The 14,990-nt window shown below is 40.9% G+C and overlaps 1 protein-coding gene across 4 annotated transcripts in view; it reads right to left on the bottom strand.

Annotated features, from left to right (window-relative positions):
• Positions 1-8,164: 8,164 nt before the first annotated feature.
• Positions 8,165-14,990, bottom strand: part of CNOT6 (CCR4-NOT transcription complex subunit 6) — a 41,145-nt gene continuing 34,319 nt past the window's right edge. For all 4 annotated transcript variants that reach the window (XM_044454250.1, XM_044454249.1, XM_044454248.1 and 1 more), the window contains one exon: positions 8,165-12,160. In XM_044454250.1, the coding sequence (XP_044310185.1) occupies positions 11,948-12,160 (213 nt within the window). In that variant the 3' untranslated portion in view covers positions 8,165-11,947. The remainder of the gene's footprint in view (positions 12,161-14,990) is intronic.

The raw sequence follows: 14,990 nt of genomic DNA, 5'->3' as shown, positions 1-14,990 counted from the left end.
ACTGGCTACGTGCAAAAGATAAATAAGTTCTTTATTTCAAAAAAAGTTGGTGAATTGAAAAACTTTTTTAGTGTAAAAGTGTGACCCCAAGGCGTGAGTTCTGGCACTTTTTTTTTTTTTTTTACAAAAAAAGCACTGGCCACAAGTATATCCTAATCCAGCTGGTAAGTTTGCCCCTGGCATAAAACGCACATCACAACAAGGTGGCCATTGGCAGCCAAAACAGGGAGCAACACTGACCCTTTAGAAGCCGCCCCTCTCTTCCTGCTGCCCGTCATGTCTCCCTCCCCGGTTAAGCCAATGCACAGACACTCGTCTCTGTCGCTCCGCCCGTTCAGCGGCCTGTGCCTGACTCCTCCTGATCATGCTGTCCTCACCTGCCAGGCAGCTGCTTCTGTCTCCTGCTCTCGCTGCTTCTTCTCTTCTCCCTCCTTCATTCTGCCCATGTGGCACACAAGCAGCTGTGCAAATGCAGGGAGATCAGTTGGCTTCCTGGGGAGGACGCCAGGAGCCCCAGCAAAGCCGCCACATGGGGCTCCTGAGCCATAGTTTGGCCTCGCCTGCTGCAGAGCAGTGTGACTGCTCTAGGCACCTGGGAGCACTTCACAAAACAAGGGCAGTGGCAGTGCGGGTCATAGGAAGCGGCAGTGTGGTGGTGGCCATGCAGAGGGGTGAAGCTGAGGCAAGTGGGAGCAGACTGGAGTTTATAAGTTCTCCCTTATTTGATTCGTAATCATGGAATGACAGCTTGGAGAAAAATAATGTAAGCATGCAATTACTCACTCAAATAAATCCTTTTCTCTGTCTAAACCTGCATAGGATTGCACTTCAGGGGATTAAGGATGAAAAAGAGTTTCCAAAAAGTCTTTCCCAGGTTTACCACTTCTTTTAGCCTGATGGCCCTATAGAAGCACTTTTAAACAGTGATGTATGAATCCAAGTCTGCTTGACATGTACTTGAGCCACTACTTAGAAGCTTCCTCTTTGAAGAAAAGGAGAAACGGTGCTTTGGATCATAACATTTTGGTGCACAGACATGCTTACAATGATGATGCTTACAACTTGAATGGGCACAGGGAAGCCAGCAACAAAGTAATGCTCCTCTTTACTGCAAATGACAAATCCTGCCTCCTGACTCGCGGCTGGACTGTGACAGACACGTTTGCAGACACCTAACACACTGGATGGTGGCGATTGCTTCCCTAGAGAAGCCTTCTAAAGCCACTGACTTGCAGATGGTTTGCATGACAAGCCCCAACATTCCTGACTATTAGCCAGACTTGCTGGGGCTGCTGAGTCCAAAACAGCACCAGAGAGCCCTAGAACATGCTCCTGTCCAGCACGGTGCAGCCATCAACACCTCTATCTTCCTCTCCATGCAGAAGCAGAGCCCAGTGGCAGCAATACAGTGTGGGCCCATGATATAAGTGGGGATTTGGGGAGTGGAGAGCAGGGGAGGCAAATCCATTATTAAATCCAAATTTAATCATGTATTTAGAAAACTTTTCTGTCCAGCAAGAGGAATTGTGAGAATAGATGAAAATGAAACTATCGAGAAAGGAGAACAGTTTCCCTTCAAAACAGTATGGGAAACACTCTGCATATTTAGACAGAGGAAGGCTTACAACTCCCAGCATGCCCCAGGAAGCCATCCTGGGAGCTATAGGCCTTTGTTCTAAACACACATACAGTTGTACTTTACGGGATTAAAGCAATCTCACCTTTGGGAATTCCCCAAGGAGGTACTTTTCCCAGCTCGAGCTCCATTTCCCCAAACACCACTCTTTAGGGGGAATTCCTGGGGTTGGGCAGTCCCGCCCTCCTGCCCCCAAGCTAAATGTTTCTCTTAAGGTTTAGCTGCTGGCAGCAAGAACTAAAATATGCTGGTGTTTTGGCTCCATGCCTTTTGTCTTCAACCTTGCCCACCACTGGATTGCTGCCCCCAAGACTTTCTCCAAATGCAAATCAGCCTTCTGGGGTTATAGTGATCAAGATCCAATGTGTGTCAGTGGTAGCTACTAGCCTTATGGACCTTGTCTGAAGAAAGCCAGCCACACAAGTGCAAAAGAAATGTAAAATATTCCCCATTCTTCATTAGAATTGGCATATGAGTTTTGGGGCAATGTTGCTCAACTCATAAGAAAAATTAAAAATGCATGTCTTTTTTATTCTAGCGCATAAGCAGTTGCTTCACTGAGCAGCAGAAAAGCAAGCAAAAAGTGGGGAGCAGGCCAATGAGGGAGAGAAGGCAAGGCAGGCAGGAGCAGTGCACAGTGGGATTGATTCTGAGCTGCAGGGGCTGATGGGATCACTGCTGCCATTTGGAGGGAAGATGGAGAAGCATGGAAACCATGTAAGCATGGAAACCAACATGGAGAACTTCTGAAATAGGAAAAAAATGGTTGCACAGATTGTTAAGATTGGCACCAACAACCCCAAACAACCTTTGCACCCTCTTTCTCCCGCCTCTGTATGGGCATTTATGTGGCAGCAATGAGACAGATTCATCTAGAAATGATTGAAACTGCAGATTTTGGGGAGCTTTGAAGTGCTAGGCCCCTGCCACCATCAGATCTGGTGTGGGACTGTGCATGTTAGGCCATCCTTTGGAGCCCTGAAGCTGTGAATGCCCATTTATACCTAGGCTGTATTTCTGTAAATAAAAGCAAATATTGCTTTTGTCCCTATTGACTTCATTACAGAGGAGATCAACCCTGGGTAAACAGTGCAACCCTTGCTCCAAGAGCTGGGTGTACTTAAAAATAACAAAATTAGAAGTGCGCACCAAGGACAAATGATTTATATCTCATTTTGGAGAGCAAGTTGATTTGCCTCAGACCATGACTCACTTTGGCTTGGGTCCAACACAGATGCTCTTCAGAAAATCTTAATTTATGTGTGTCTGCTTATTCAAGGACATGAGTAAAGGAGCTAATGCCTGTCATGGGCAATATCCAGTGTTGCTGTTGCAGCTCCAGTAGGACCAACAGTTAGTGCAATAGGTAGCAGCTAGCACTTCCTAAACAGCTGTAGAAACAAATTGAAATATTCATTTCCAGAATGGTACAGATCAGTGAAGCTTCCTTCTGCTGACCTGTTCAGTTCCAGAAACAAGTGTTTCAGTTTGTTTCTGGCTGTATTAGGAAACACCAGACGCTGGATGTGATAGGTCCCACTGGCATACAAGCAACAGTGGATACTGCCCAATATTTTTACTTTTTTCTTGTAGCTGGATGAATTTTTCTGACATAGTAACACTTTCTGAATGAGTGAAGCCTGCCAGATTTTAGCGATTCAGGTTGGTGCAGATGAGTAAGGAGAAGAGGTTAGCTTTCCTCTATGTGTTTTTTTGGGACAATTTGTATGAAAATATTCTAGAAGTTACCTTTAAGTACATTACCTGAACATCTCAGGATAGGTGCAAAGAACAGAGATGATGATGATAGTTTGAGGCTGTTTTATTTTCTATTCAGTGGACACCAAATCAGAAGCTCCTTCTGCATCTGTCCCAAAGCCATTGTGATTTCAAGTAGAAAAGCATGGCCTTGGTATTATTTCCTGGTAAGAAGCTAAAGCTTTCAAGAAAGAAAGGGCCACAACTTCCTCTTCTGCCTTTCCCCGTGTCCTTTTGCTTTTATGGAAAGCTATTTTAACTATACGGGTCCTGGGATTTGGGGACCCCATGGGCTCAGTTACCCCCTTCCTCAGTGAGTCAACCTTCTCGCCAATGTTGTGAGCTGCTGCTCTTGCTCCTCCGCCTCCTCCTGCTTCTGCCATTGCTGGACAGGCAGCGTGCCAGTGGCACCTCCTGCTTTCCACCACTGTTGTCCGGGCTAGAGCAAGGGGCAGGTGCACAAGCAAGTTGCAGCGTGAGGAAGTGGGGCAAGCCCAGGGGCTCGTGGCCACGGGCATGGACTGGGCTGGGCTGGGCTGTGGGCCCTCAGCCAGGGCCCAATCACTCCTGTCCTCAACGCCAGCCCTGGGTCAAGGCTGTCCGATGCTCTCTGCACCCTAATCCCTCAGGGCAACACCAAAGGTTCAGATGCGGCTTGCTTTGCTTCAGAAAAACCTTGCCTTATGTTAGACAAAGCCCAATCACCCTGAAGCAGCCCTCTTCCGTTCTGGATTTGGGTGTCATCAGAAGCTGAGGAACAAACCTTAATAGATATAGGAAACCCCCCACAAAATAAGCACTGCTGCATTCGCCGCAGAATAAGCTGTATGCTAGAAACCCAAGCACCTATCTGGGCTGCCCAAATAAAGGCTGTCTTTGCCCTTTCCCCAACTGACAATGGCTTCACTTTGGATATTCCAACACTGATAGAACATTTCTTAACCATAAGTAGCTTTTAGCCTACCTAGATATATGATATCTTAAATTTCTCATGTATATACTTGTCAATTGTACCACCTAGTGGCAGTTTAGCATTTTGCATGTCAGAAATGTGCATGACGCGCACGCATGCAAACGTGTGTGTGCGCACGCATGCACACTCACACAGAAGAGAGGCTGCACATCAGAAAACCTACACAAGCTCTGGAAGAACAAGAGGCAAGTGAAAAGGGGAGCCACTCCAGGAGGCTCTTGGCAGTGGCTCTATGAAGGCGAGGGACCCTGGCAGGTGTCCAGGCATGCGTACCCTGGACACCACCCTGCTTTAGCTCTACAGCCAGTGTTGTCCTTCCCTGTATACCAAGAGCTTCTTACTAAGCACTTCTATGGAGACAAGCATAAAGTCACCAGCGCTTCCCACCAGTTACTATTTTGGGTGGGTGACTAACACTGCCTCCATTGCGTCTGTGAAACGGAGTCCGATGGCAAATGAAAAAATTTCTCTAGATGCTCACAAGCACAGATGCCTCCACAAGTGAGAGCATAAAACACAAATGCAATGGTCATGTCAAAGCACAAAATTCATGAATGTATTTCTATAGATGAGTCTTAATGATGCGTTTTTACAAACGTTGATCTTTTTATGTGCTTAGATCTGCATCCAGTAGTTGTGTATGAAAAACAGAATTACATTGCAAACCACTTCTCTATGCTGATTACATAAAAAAGAAGTCCATGGATTTCAGTGATCTCAAAAACTATGAGACTTTCAAGTATTTTAGGCTGCTTTTTAGGACTGATCCCTCCTAAGGAAGTTCTCATATAGGATGACAATATTTAATTATAAATGCTTCAGTAAAACACACAGCTAGCAAAATAACAAGAACTTGACTTGTTCTTCTATACACATTTCCGCAACTTCCATGCATCATGGGAACTTTTCAGGAAGTCTCTTCCAATGAGGATAATTTTCCAAAGAAAGATTTGAATTTTTGCATGAAACTATTGCATTTGTCCATTGGATGCCTGACAATGGCCACTGCAATACAAAATTCTGTGTGGCACCAATTCAGACTGTGTTTTTGTTTGCTTTTGGGGGGAGGTTATTATATGAATGGTCATCCTTTTGTAACAGTGCCCTCTATAACTTGCTAGAGGAAATGGGTCCCTACCTGGGAGTTGCAGCTGGTGTGTCAAACATACTTTTCCAAGGCTGCTTGGAGCCACCCTCTACAGTCTGGAGTGGTTCAGGCGCATGGTAGAGTTAGCAGCTCCAGAGCAATGGGAACGGCATCTGTGGTGTGCCTGCTCTGAGCCTGGTTTTGTGCATCCTGCTGTGGGCATCTATGCTAGGACTGTGCTCAGGGGCCCAGTTTTGTAGTAGAGACAGAGGCATAGAAGGTTACTGGATTTCAAAGAGCAGCTGCACCCTGCAAGGCTGCTTCAAGTTAAAAACCACGTCCACAGGCAAACTAGATTAATTTAAGGTCTGAGCCTCAGTGTGTGAATTGCTGAGAAACGGAACACAGGTTGTAGGATCCAGACTTAACATGTACTTAGTCCACACTGGCAGTTTTCCCATTGATTTCAGCAAGATTTATGTAAAAGCCAATACAGTCTAGACCCAGTCCCATGTGAGTTATTCTTCAGGGTAGAGAAACAGGAAAGTGGTACTGGAAAGGGAGGGATGGAAGAGAAATGGATGGAGGTGCAGAAAAGGCAGCATGCCTATGGCATTGCAAGAGGTGAAAAAGAGGGTTGAAAGACAAGTTCAAAATAGTCCATGCCATAATTATAAAAAGGAGACTTTTTACCATTTTGTTATTTAATATAGACATGTGAGCTTCTTGGTTTAATTAAAATGGCCTTCAAAGCAACAAAGTATGATTCTCTGAACCTTCTTTCCAAATTATAAAATCCAGACAAATGCACAGTGAGATTGATTTAGAAAACAAGTGATTATAATCATAATAGAGAATGAGTTTTGTATTAATTTTGTTTGAAATGGAGGGTGAGATGATTCCTATTAAAATCAAATTCGCAATAAACATGAGAACCTGGGTCACTACACCTTTCACAGAATCTGCCCTCTTTGTTGTAAAGGCATCGGTGCTGTGAAAAGGCTGCACCATCACCAGCCCGTGAAGCTCCTCCTAAAACAAGGAGCTGGTCACCAATCCTGGTCACTAGTTTTGCACAGCAGGGGGTTCTACACAAACTGGGGTCCACTAAATGCTCTAGTAAGTAAGTGTGATAGGAAGAAAGTCCTACAGATTATCCTCCTACAGATAGGAGTCCTACAGATTATCCTCTTAATGCTACTGTTTAAAGCACTTCGAATTCATTAGAAATTGTTGTGTATGTCTCAAGCTGCTATACACAGAAAGCCACCCCCCACTGGGCTTCCTAGCTCAAGACTGTCCACACCAGCTGATGAGCAGTTAGTGGTAACTCTATTTAACAGAATTTAAAATTGGATTCTGTAGCTTTTTTGGCAATCTGTGGTGTGTCACTGAACTTGGTCTCATGCCTAACCTTCTTTTCATGGACTTGATATGCCAGACTTTGCAATGCTGCATTCCCGATGACTGAAGACATGTAAACTCCTTTAACATTCAGAAGGTGTCCTAGAGAAACATGAAATTCAGGCCTAATCAAATGTAACAAAATAAACATTCTAAGGGCAGCACCCAGTCAAAATTGAAACTTTTACAGCTCACTAATGTCAATTGGCGAAAAAAAAATCTGGCTGGATTGTGCCAGAAATGCTTTTCTATTGTAATAAATCACTTACAAATACTTTTCACAAGTTTACCTAAACAGTTTGCCAAATGTTGTCAACTAGCAATTTATTTTTAGCAGAAATTAAATGCATATTTGCATTAAAAATTACATTAAAATTTTTGCATTAACAAAAATGTAGAAGCCACATGAACCATAACTGAATGAGTTATTTTTGGAAACTTGGATTCTTCCCTCCTTGCCAGTTTTCGAAAAGGTTGGGGTAGGTTTGTTTTTTGTTCTTCCTCTATTCTCTAAAGTCTTTAATTTTATATAGCCACATTTAACAAAGAACAATTATTGAAAAACAAACTATAAATTGTAAACTAACAGACCAGCACTGTTTGTACACTGAGGCTGTAATTTATTATGCAAATACTGCCTACAAATTCTACCAAACTGGAATAGTTCTATCAGTAACAGACTTAACTGAGCTTTCAAAAATGTGGCCCTAAGCATCCATGGGAAGGAGTTTCCTTATTGTTGTTGATCTGATAATGGCTGTAGCAAATGGAAAAGCTGTTTAAAAGTATTTTGAAAATAAAAGTGCATGCAGCTCATTTGGGCAACACTACCAGACTGTCCATGCCCCGCTTTGTAAAAATGTATGTGGGCCAACATGAATTGTGACAGCTCCTAGGACTGCTGGAATAGGTTTTACCTCAACAAATTCCTGAAGCCTTCAAAATACTAGACACTTTCCTAGTAGCTGTCTTCCCCTATTATAACACTTTAATTAGGGCAGCTCTTACCGGTTTTATCAGTGACATACTGCCATTTAAATACAGTGTGTACATTGTGTGGAGGTATTTAATTCTCGATGAGAAAAAGAAAGGTGTAGAAGCTAGGATATGCACTCCACAAATATATATATATTTAAATGAATGGACCTGTCCATCTTTGCAATTGCAGCCTTGTAACTGTTTTAAGTAATGCAACTGTGGGAGATCTCTTTTAGGAGAGTGAATTAACACTGAAATGTTAGAACAATTCATTGCCTGTTTGGATGTGTTTACAGGCAGAGGTGAAATATGAAAATTAGACTTCAAAGAGATTTGAAACAGATATTGAATTTATTGGTCAGCTATGAGTAGGAAAATACATTGGTAAAGAAAAAAAAGACAACCCTGTATATAAATATAATACTAGCTAGTTAAAATTTGACCAAGAAGAAAGTTCCACTGAAGAGAACAGTAAAAGCCCTTGTTTACCATCAGACCATATTCAATTTCCCATTTATCATATTGAAGAGCTGCCTATAGACAAATGCAACATTCTTTGAGCTTAGTGCAGATGATGTGCTGGTTTTTTTTTTTGTTTTTTTTGTTACACATATGGTAAACAAGAGTTAGTCCAGTGCATTACACGTTATACAGAAGTACTGTGAAGAGAGACTAGGTAATCTAAGTTTTAGACACTACTTAAACATACCAAGATACCTACATTTTAAAAAAGCATACACAACCAAAAAGTATAGCAGGAGTTAACATATACTAAAATACTGTGTCAGGCTGGATGGGAAAAACAGACTCACTATGTAAGCTGTCAATTTGACTTGTAAAATGTGCAGAGTGATTATTTTTGTTGAAAATTGTAGTGCAATTATTTTGTCTTTGAATTCTTCGCCCCTTGGATGAAGTGAGGACTTGACATTTGAACCTACTATTATACATGTTAGCCATAGCAGAATTTATATAGTTTTAAAAGAGTTTTATTATCACTGGGTGTCACGTCTGCATCCTGAATGGGTTAGCTTCACAGCTGAGACTTGAATGTTTTAAACCCATAAAGAGGGACAAAATAATTACACACATTTCCTAGAGACGTTTCTCTTCGATCTTAAAACCCCATAATCTATAATATTTTATATTTCCCTATTAAATGCCACCTTAATTGAATTAATGCACATTATTAAAAATACACAGGTGATCAGGAGATGTTTTCCATATCTGATTGTTGCTAGAGAAATACCTAGTTGGTTTCAACTGGAGATGGGGTGAAGGAGCCTCATACTGCTCAGCAATGCTTTATGCTCTCTTGAAAAGATGCAAGTATGTTAAATAAGAAACAAGGAACATATATTATGGCAACATCCAAAGCCACCTTAAGTAAATAAAGTGTTAAGGTTATTGAAAATTATCATTTTGTGAAGACAGAGAGTTTATTGCATTCATTTATGAAATGTCTGAATTTGTGTGATGCAGGAATTTTAAAAGTATTACTTTAGTGAAATCTACTGCCAGACACATTTGGTGCAGCTTATATCATTCTGCAAAGATGCAGACTATTTCCTCAGATTGAGATTCAGTTCATTATTGTAGTATCTGACCAAGTCTATTCATGTCAAAAGTAGTCTGCTATTTTCCGAGCTCTCATTCTTCAAGAATCTTATTATCCCAAACATGGAAAAGTAATTTGAGCTGCCCATAGATTGTAACATGTTCAGGCAAGAAGAGAGTCCTTGAGCACATAAATGGGCTCGTAACCTTTTAATGTGCTGCCATAAATTCATATAAAGATATTTTAAGACTGAACAAAGAAAGGTGAAAATGCATGTGTAAAGCTTAAACCTTTAGGATTTACCAAGTGCACTCAAGCTCCAGCTAAAAAGGAAGAATTAATTCCTCCTAGAAATATAAAATGAATAAGTGCTTCCCTTCCATAAAGCTTTCTGGACATACTATTAAATAACTAAGGTAATCAGGAAACAAAACAGGTTGCTGAATATGACAAGCTAAATTGGCTCCACTGCCACTGAAAATTGTCATGATGCACATTACCAACACATTGTTAAGGAAACATGAGTAAAACACCTTTTATTCACACTTTTACAAAATAAACCCCAAACCCAAAAAACAAGAACAGAAAAAGCAACACTACTCATTGAATCTACTACATCAATTATTACCAGCATTCCGATGTATTGATTATAAACTGGACATGTTTGGTGTTTGAACTAAAAAACAAGTAACAAAAGAAAAAAAAAAACAGGTCCTAGACAAGGATTCAAGATCTAGACTTTTCCTACTGAAATTTAAAAATGTTTTTCAAACATGAGCTCCTTGCAAATTTATTGTTCTCTTTAAAACAAAATGCTTAAGCACTTCTAAGTGCTGATAATTTCCTCTTTATAAAATTTTCAATCATTATTACAAAGATGCATTTTAGTTTCTAAAACGTTTATTATTTTCAGAACAGCTCAATTCGAGAGTGAGCTTTTGTTTCTCTGCCTGCAGTTGAAACAAAAGCAGTCTGACCGAGTTCTCTCTCTAATTATGAAATGGATTTATTACTGGTGGTATATTTGCTGAGGATTAGAAAGAATTTCCCTTTTAGGACAGTGTGTGGGTGTGCGTATACACACACACACACAGACACACACAGACTTGGCTTTCAAATACAAATGGCACTAGGAGGGTACACTATATCCTTAGTTTTGTTGACACTTTATAGAATAGGACTTGGTCACTTTAATGACTGATCTGAAGTGTTGTCTAGGGAACCTGTACTGAAAACACATGTCTAGTTACACTGCTTCATAAAGTAGAAAATGGTACATTTTACCTTTAAGGAATGATGACTGAGGAATGACTGAGGAATATGGTTAAATTGAAAAGGAATTCACATGATAGCACTGGTGGTGGGGTGGAGAGAAACAAACACAGCTTTGTGCAATGACACTGAAAGAAGCAGTGCATGGGTATCAGAAGCTTAGCATTTGTGTACCCACCATCTGAACATGTTCAAAAAGTGATATTCAACACTTCACAAAGGAAAAAAATAGATGCCACAGCTTATACAAAAGTATCTTCATAAAATTTTCACAAAATGTTAACATTATTTAAAAAAATAAAAGAGGATGCACAGGTTCTCTCTGCGTGCACAGGCAGTGCTAATTGAGAACAAAATCAAGCAGGCACAGTGGAGCTAGGAAATGGATGACTTAACACAGATACCAGAAAGCTGTATATAATGTTCTGCAGTTCCACTTCAGACAGAAAAATGTTAGAACATATATTTTAATAAAAGCTATCAACACAAAAGCCTAATCTGCAACCACTTATCTGTTGTTTAAGTTAAACAAAAAAGAAAAAAAGAAATGCATGTAGGTTAGCTAGCTGGAAGAAATTTGCAATGATTTCATCAAATTTAAATTTAAAAGCTGTGTTCTCAATTTAAAAAATGAAGTAGTACATAAGGGCTTAAAACCCTAACAGTGCAAATCATTAGCAGAGAAAGCCTGATGCAGCTTCTTTTACAAGCTGGCCTTTATAACACATGAAACAGATAAAAATTTAGCCTTAGTTTACAATACAATCATTTTCCAAATCTGATTTTTTTAAAGTACAAAATCTCATAAATCAGGTTTTCTGTTGTTCATATACAATCAATAAAGGCTAAATTCAAATTCTATATTATACAAACAAACAAGTCTGAAAAAGAAGGGAGTGAAGTATGGAAGAATGGTCTTTTGATGTTTTACTACTGGCCTCAAAAAAGTAGTGCTACAGGTATCTGTGCAAAAGAGAATTTATTATAGTAATTCCCTATTTTCAAGGCATGAAATATTACATTGGATAGAACAAACAGATTACTTGTAACAAACCTAAGAAAGGTGCCAATGCACCAATCCCTGTCTAACAGTATATAAAGCATGTTGGGCTCAGAATTGTGTGTCTGATAGCACCTGGCTTTTACTATTTCTTTATCAAATAATTAGATTTAAAATTAAGATCATTAAGAAAGATCCCTGTTGGCCATACCTCACTCCTCTATGTTCAGATTTTACAATTTTACAAATGAGATTGAGGTTGCCCTCTAAAATGTACTTGACTACCTCCTGCCAGGCAGATGGATTCCATTTACCGGGGGCAGGAAAGGCAGCACCAGCTCCAGTTGTGCAAAAAGAGAGAAGTGGTCAGAAGGAATGAGTGGGTGTGGACAGCCACTTATATTGTTCTCTATTAGCCAATGATGATCCAAAGGTCCCAGGATGCCAAGAATATTCAGCTGAGGTTTAGAGTAGAAGATGTAGTCAATAATACCCTAAAAAGGAGGAGAGAGAATTGGGCAAACCATATTTTCAGAAGTATGCCAGGCCAGTGGGTGCCAAGCCAGCATCTCATTTCTCCAATATTGAAATATGCTAGTTACCAATGAGGTTCCAGAACCAGTTCAAGCTGTAAACAGTACAAATCTCACATACACTAAGAAATGTGACTCTCCCCATAGTTTAGCATCAGATGTGAAGGTGTGACAAGTTTCCACTGAAAGGGTGAGGGCTAGGGTTTCAAAAGTTGTATATTTCAGCACACTTCTGTTATTCTGCAGAGACTAAAACAGTAAATACAAAACACCTCTGTTTGAACAGGACTATGTCATGTTCCTACTGCTGGTTTACGGTTTATTTCACTGTGGATTTTTGTTGTTTCTTAGTTTTACTTAGTTGGTTTAAGTTTTTAAAACTGATTGATTGTATGAGAGGCAATATAGAAAATTTGTTGTTAATCGCGAAGTCGTGTTCGACCCATCGCGACCCCATGGACAAAATTCCTCCAGGCCCTCCTGTCCTCCACCGTCTCCCGGAGTCCACTTAAGCTCACACCAACTGCTTCAGTGACTCCGTCTAGCCACCTCATCCTCTGCCATCCCCTTCTTCTTTTGCCATCTATTGTTCCCAGCATTAGACTCTTCTCCAGCGAGTCCTTCCTCCTCATTAGGTGGCCAAAGTATTTGAGTTTCATCTTCAGTATCTGGCCTTCTAAAGAGCAGTCAGGGTTGATCTCCTCTAGGACTGACCGGTTTGATCGCCTTGCGGTCCAAGGGACTCGCAGGAGTCTCCACCAGCACCACAATTCAAAGGCCTCAATCCTTTTGCGAACCTTTTTTAAAACAAATCAAAGGCTATACTACAAACATCTATCTTGGACCCACATTCATACAATCCCTTTAATTCCTATTCACCTTGCTGCCTAGTCTCCCTGAGTGGCTGAAGTCATCTCAGGTGTGGTGTTGCAGGATATCAGTATTCATGCTGGGACAGCTCAGGTCTTCATAACTATGACTATAATGAGACTGTTTCAAAATAGATTGTCCCAACACGTTCTGCAGGGCACACTTTGGACTTTGTGTTTGAACTGACCATTTGTATACTTGGCCTTTGCCCATCTTGGCTTGTTTCATCTAACAAGGAGGGGATAACTGGTTGGTCCTGGATGTTATAAATTCCTCCCTGAGAGAGAAGATGGTGCCAGTCCCCTTACAAATGGGAGTAACTCAGCTGTTTCTGAAGAAATCTAACCTAGACCCAAAAAGAGTAACCAACTATGGGGATATAGTAATATTTCCTTTTGAGCAAGGAGTTTGAACATGTGATCACTGATCAATTCCAGGCAATACTGGATAAAGCTGATTTTCTAGATACATTTTAACCTGGTGCTGGGCCTGGTTTTGAGACAGGAATTGCCTCAGGTGACCTTGCTGGATACCCTTTGGCAAGGGAGAGGTGTAGAAGAAAGAACTTTTGATTTTTCTGGCCTTCCCAGGAGCTTTTGATACTACTGGCATTCTTCTGGAGTTGCTGATTTGGTTGGGATCTGGCATCACTGTTTACACTAGTTCCAGTCCTACTTGGATGTTTGTTTCCAGAATTTGGTGCTGGACAATTATTGCTCTGTCTTGTGCCAAATGTATTATGAGGTTCCACAGGCCTCAAGTCTCTCCCCACCCACCGTGCATCTATGGGAGGTTAGAGGGAAGTTAAAACTCAAGTCTCATCAGTATGCTGATGACATGCAGCTCTTTAATTCACCTGCCTGAGATGGGGATGCGCAGGTGCCGCACTGGTGCCTGCAGTAAGTAACAGCCTAGATGAAAGCTGAGCTTTAGCTGAATCCTGACAAGACTGAGGTATCGGTGTATATCCTGTTCTAGAGGGGGTTGTGTTTCTCCCTTGGATGTGTAGCTTGGAAATACTCCTGGATCCAGCACTAACACTTGAAGGTCAGGAGGCATGGAGTACCTTTACCCTGCTTTGACTGGTTCATCAGCTATATACCTACCTAATTTACAGGTAGGTAGGACCTGTACAGTGGTCTAAGCTATGGTAGCCTTCGAATTGGTTATCAGTAACAGATTGCCCCAAATAGCTTAAAATATTAGTTGGTTCATATTAAACCCATCCTTAGAGGTATATTGATTCCCTATTTGCTTCTGAATTTAATTCAATACCTTGAATACCTCTAAATGGTCTGGGACCCAAACACCTGAAGAAGCACCTCTCTACATATCAGCCCACCCATATCTGAAGATCTTCAAAGGCAGCACTTTTCTGGGTTCCTTTTACAGGTAAAACTCATTGCATAAACAGTAAGCGGAGAGCCTTCTCTGTGGGGGCACACTCTCTGGAATAGCCTCCCCATCAAGGCTTGTCTAGCATCAAAGCTATTATCAGTTTAAACAGAATTATTTTCCAGGCATTTTAAAGTTTCATGCTGATTTGTGTTTAGTTTATGTACTGTTTTTATATTGGAATCTTTTATAGTCTTGTAGCTAATTTTGGTCTGTATTTCTTTTGTACACCCTTTCTGCTATCTTGGGTAAATTAAAATATTCTTAAAACACTTTTAAGAATGTTTTAAAATACATTAAGTATTGTTCCTGTGTAGCGTTCAAGCGCTTTGCATAACTCCACTTTCCAGGGATTTCTCTTCCATAGCAACCACATTTTTAAGCACAAGCAGTAGCCATTGCTTTGAGGTTTTTAAGAAGCGTGGATCTCATGCCTGGGAGAACTTTCTTCTCTAACTGTAAACCTGTCAAAGAGCTTCCACAATCAACTTCTTTGGAAAACTTATTCCCCCACCCTCTCTTCACA

Source organism: Varanus komodoensis, unplaced genomic scaffold (genome assembly GCF_004798865.1).
Source record: "Varanus komodoensis strain SLA01 unplaced genomic scaffold, ASM479886v1 scaffold7_3, whole genome shotgun sequence".
In the NCBI taxonomy this organism is placed as follows: Eukaryota; Metazoa; Chordata; class Lepidosauria; order Squamata; family Varanidae; genus Varanus; species Varanus komodoensis.
This window is presented reverse-complemented; position numbering and strand designations above follow the sequence as displayed.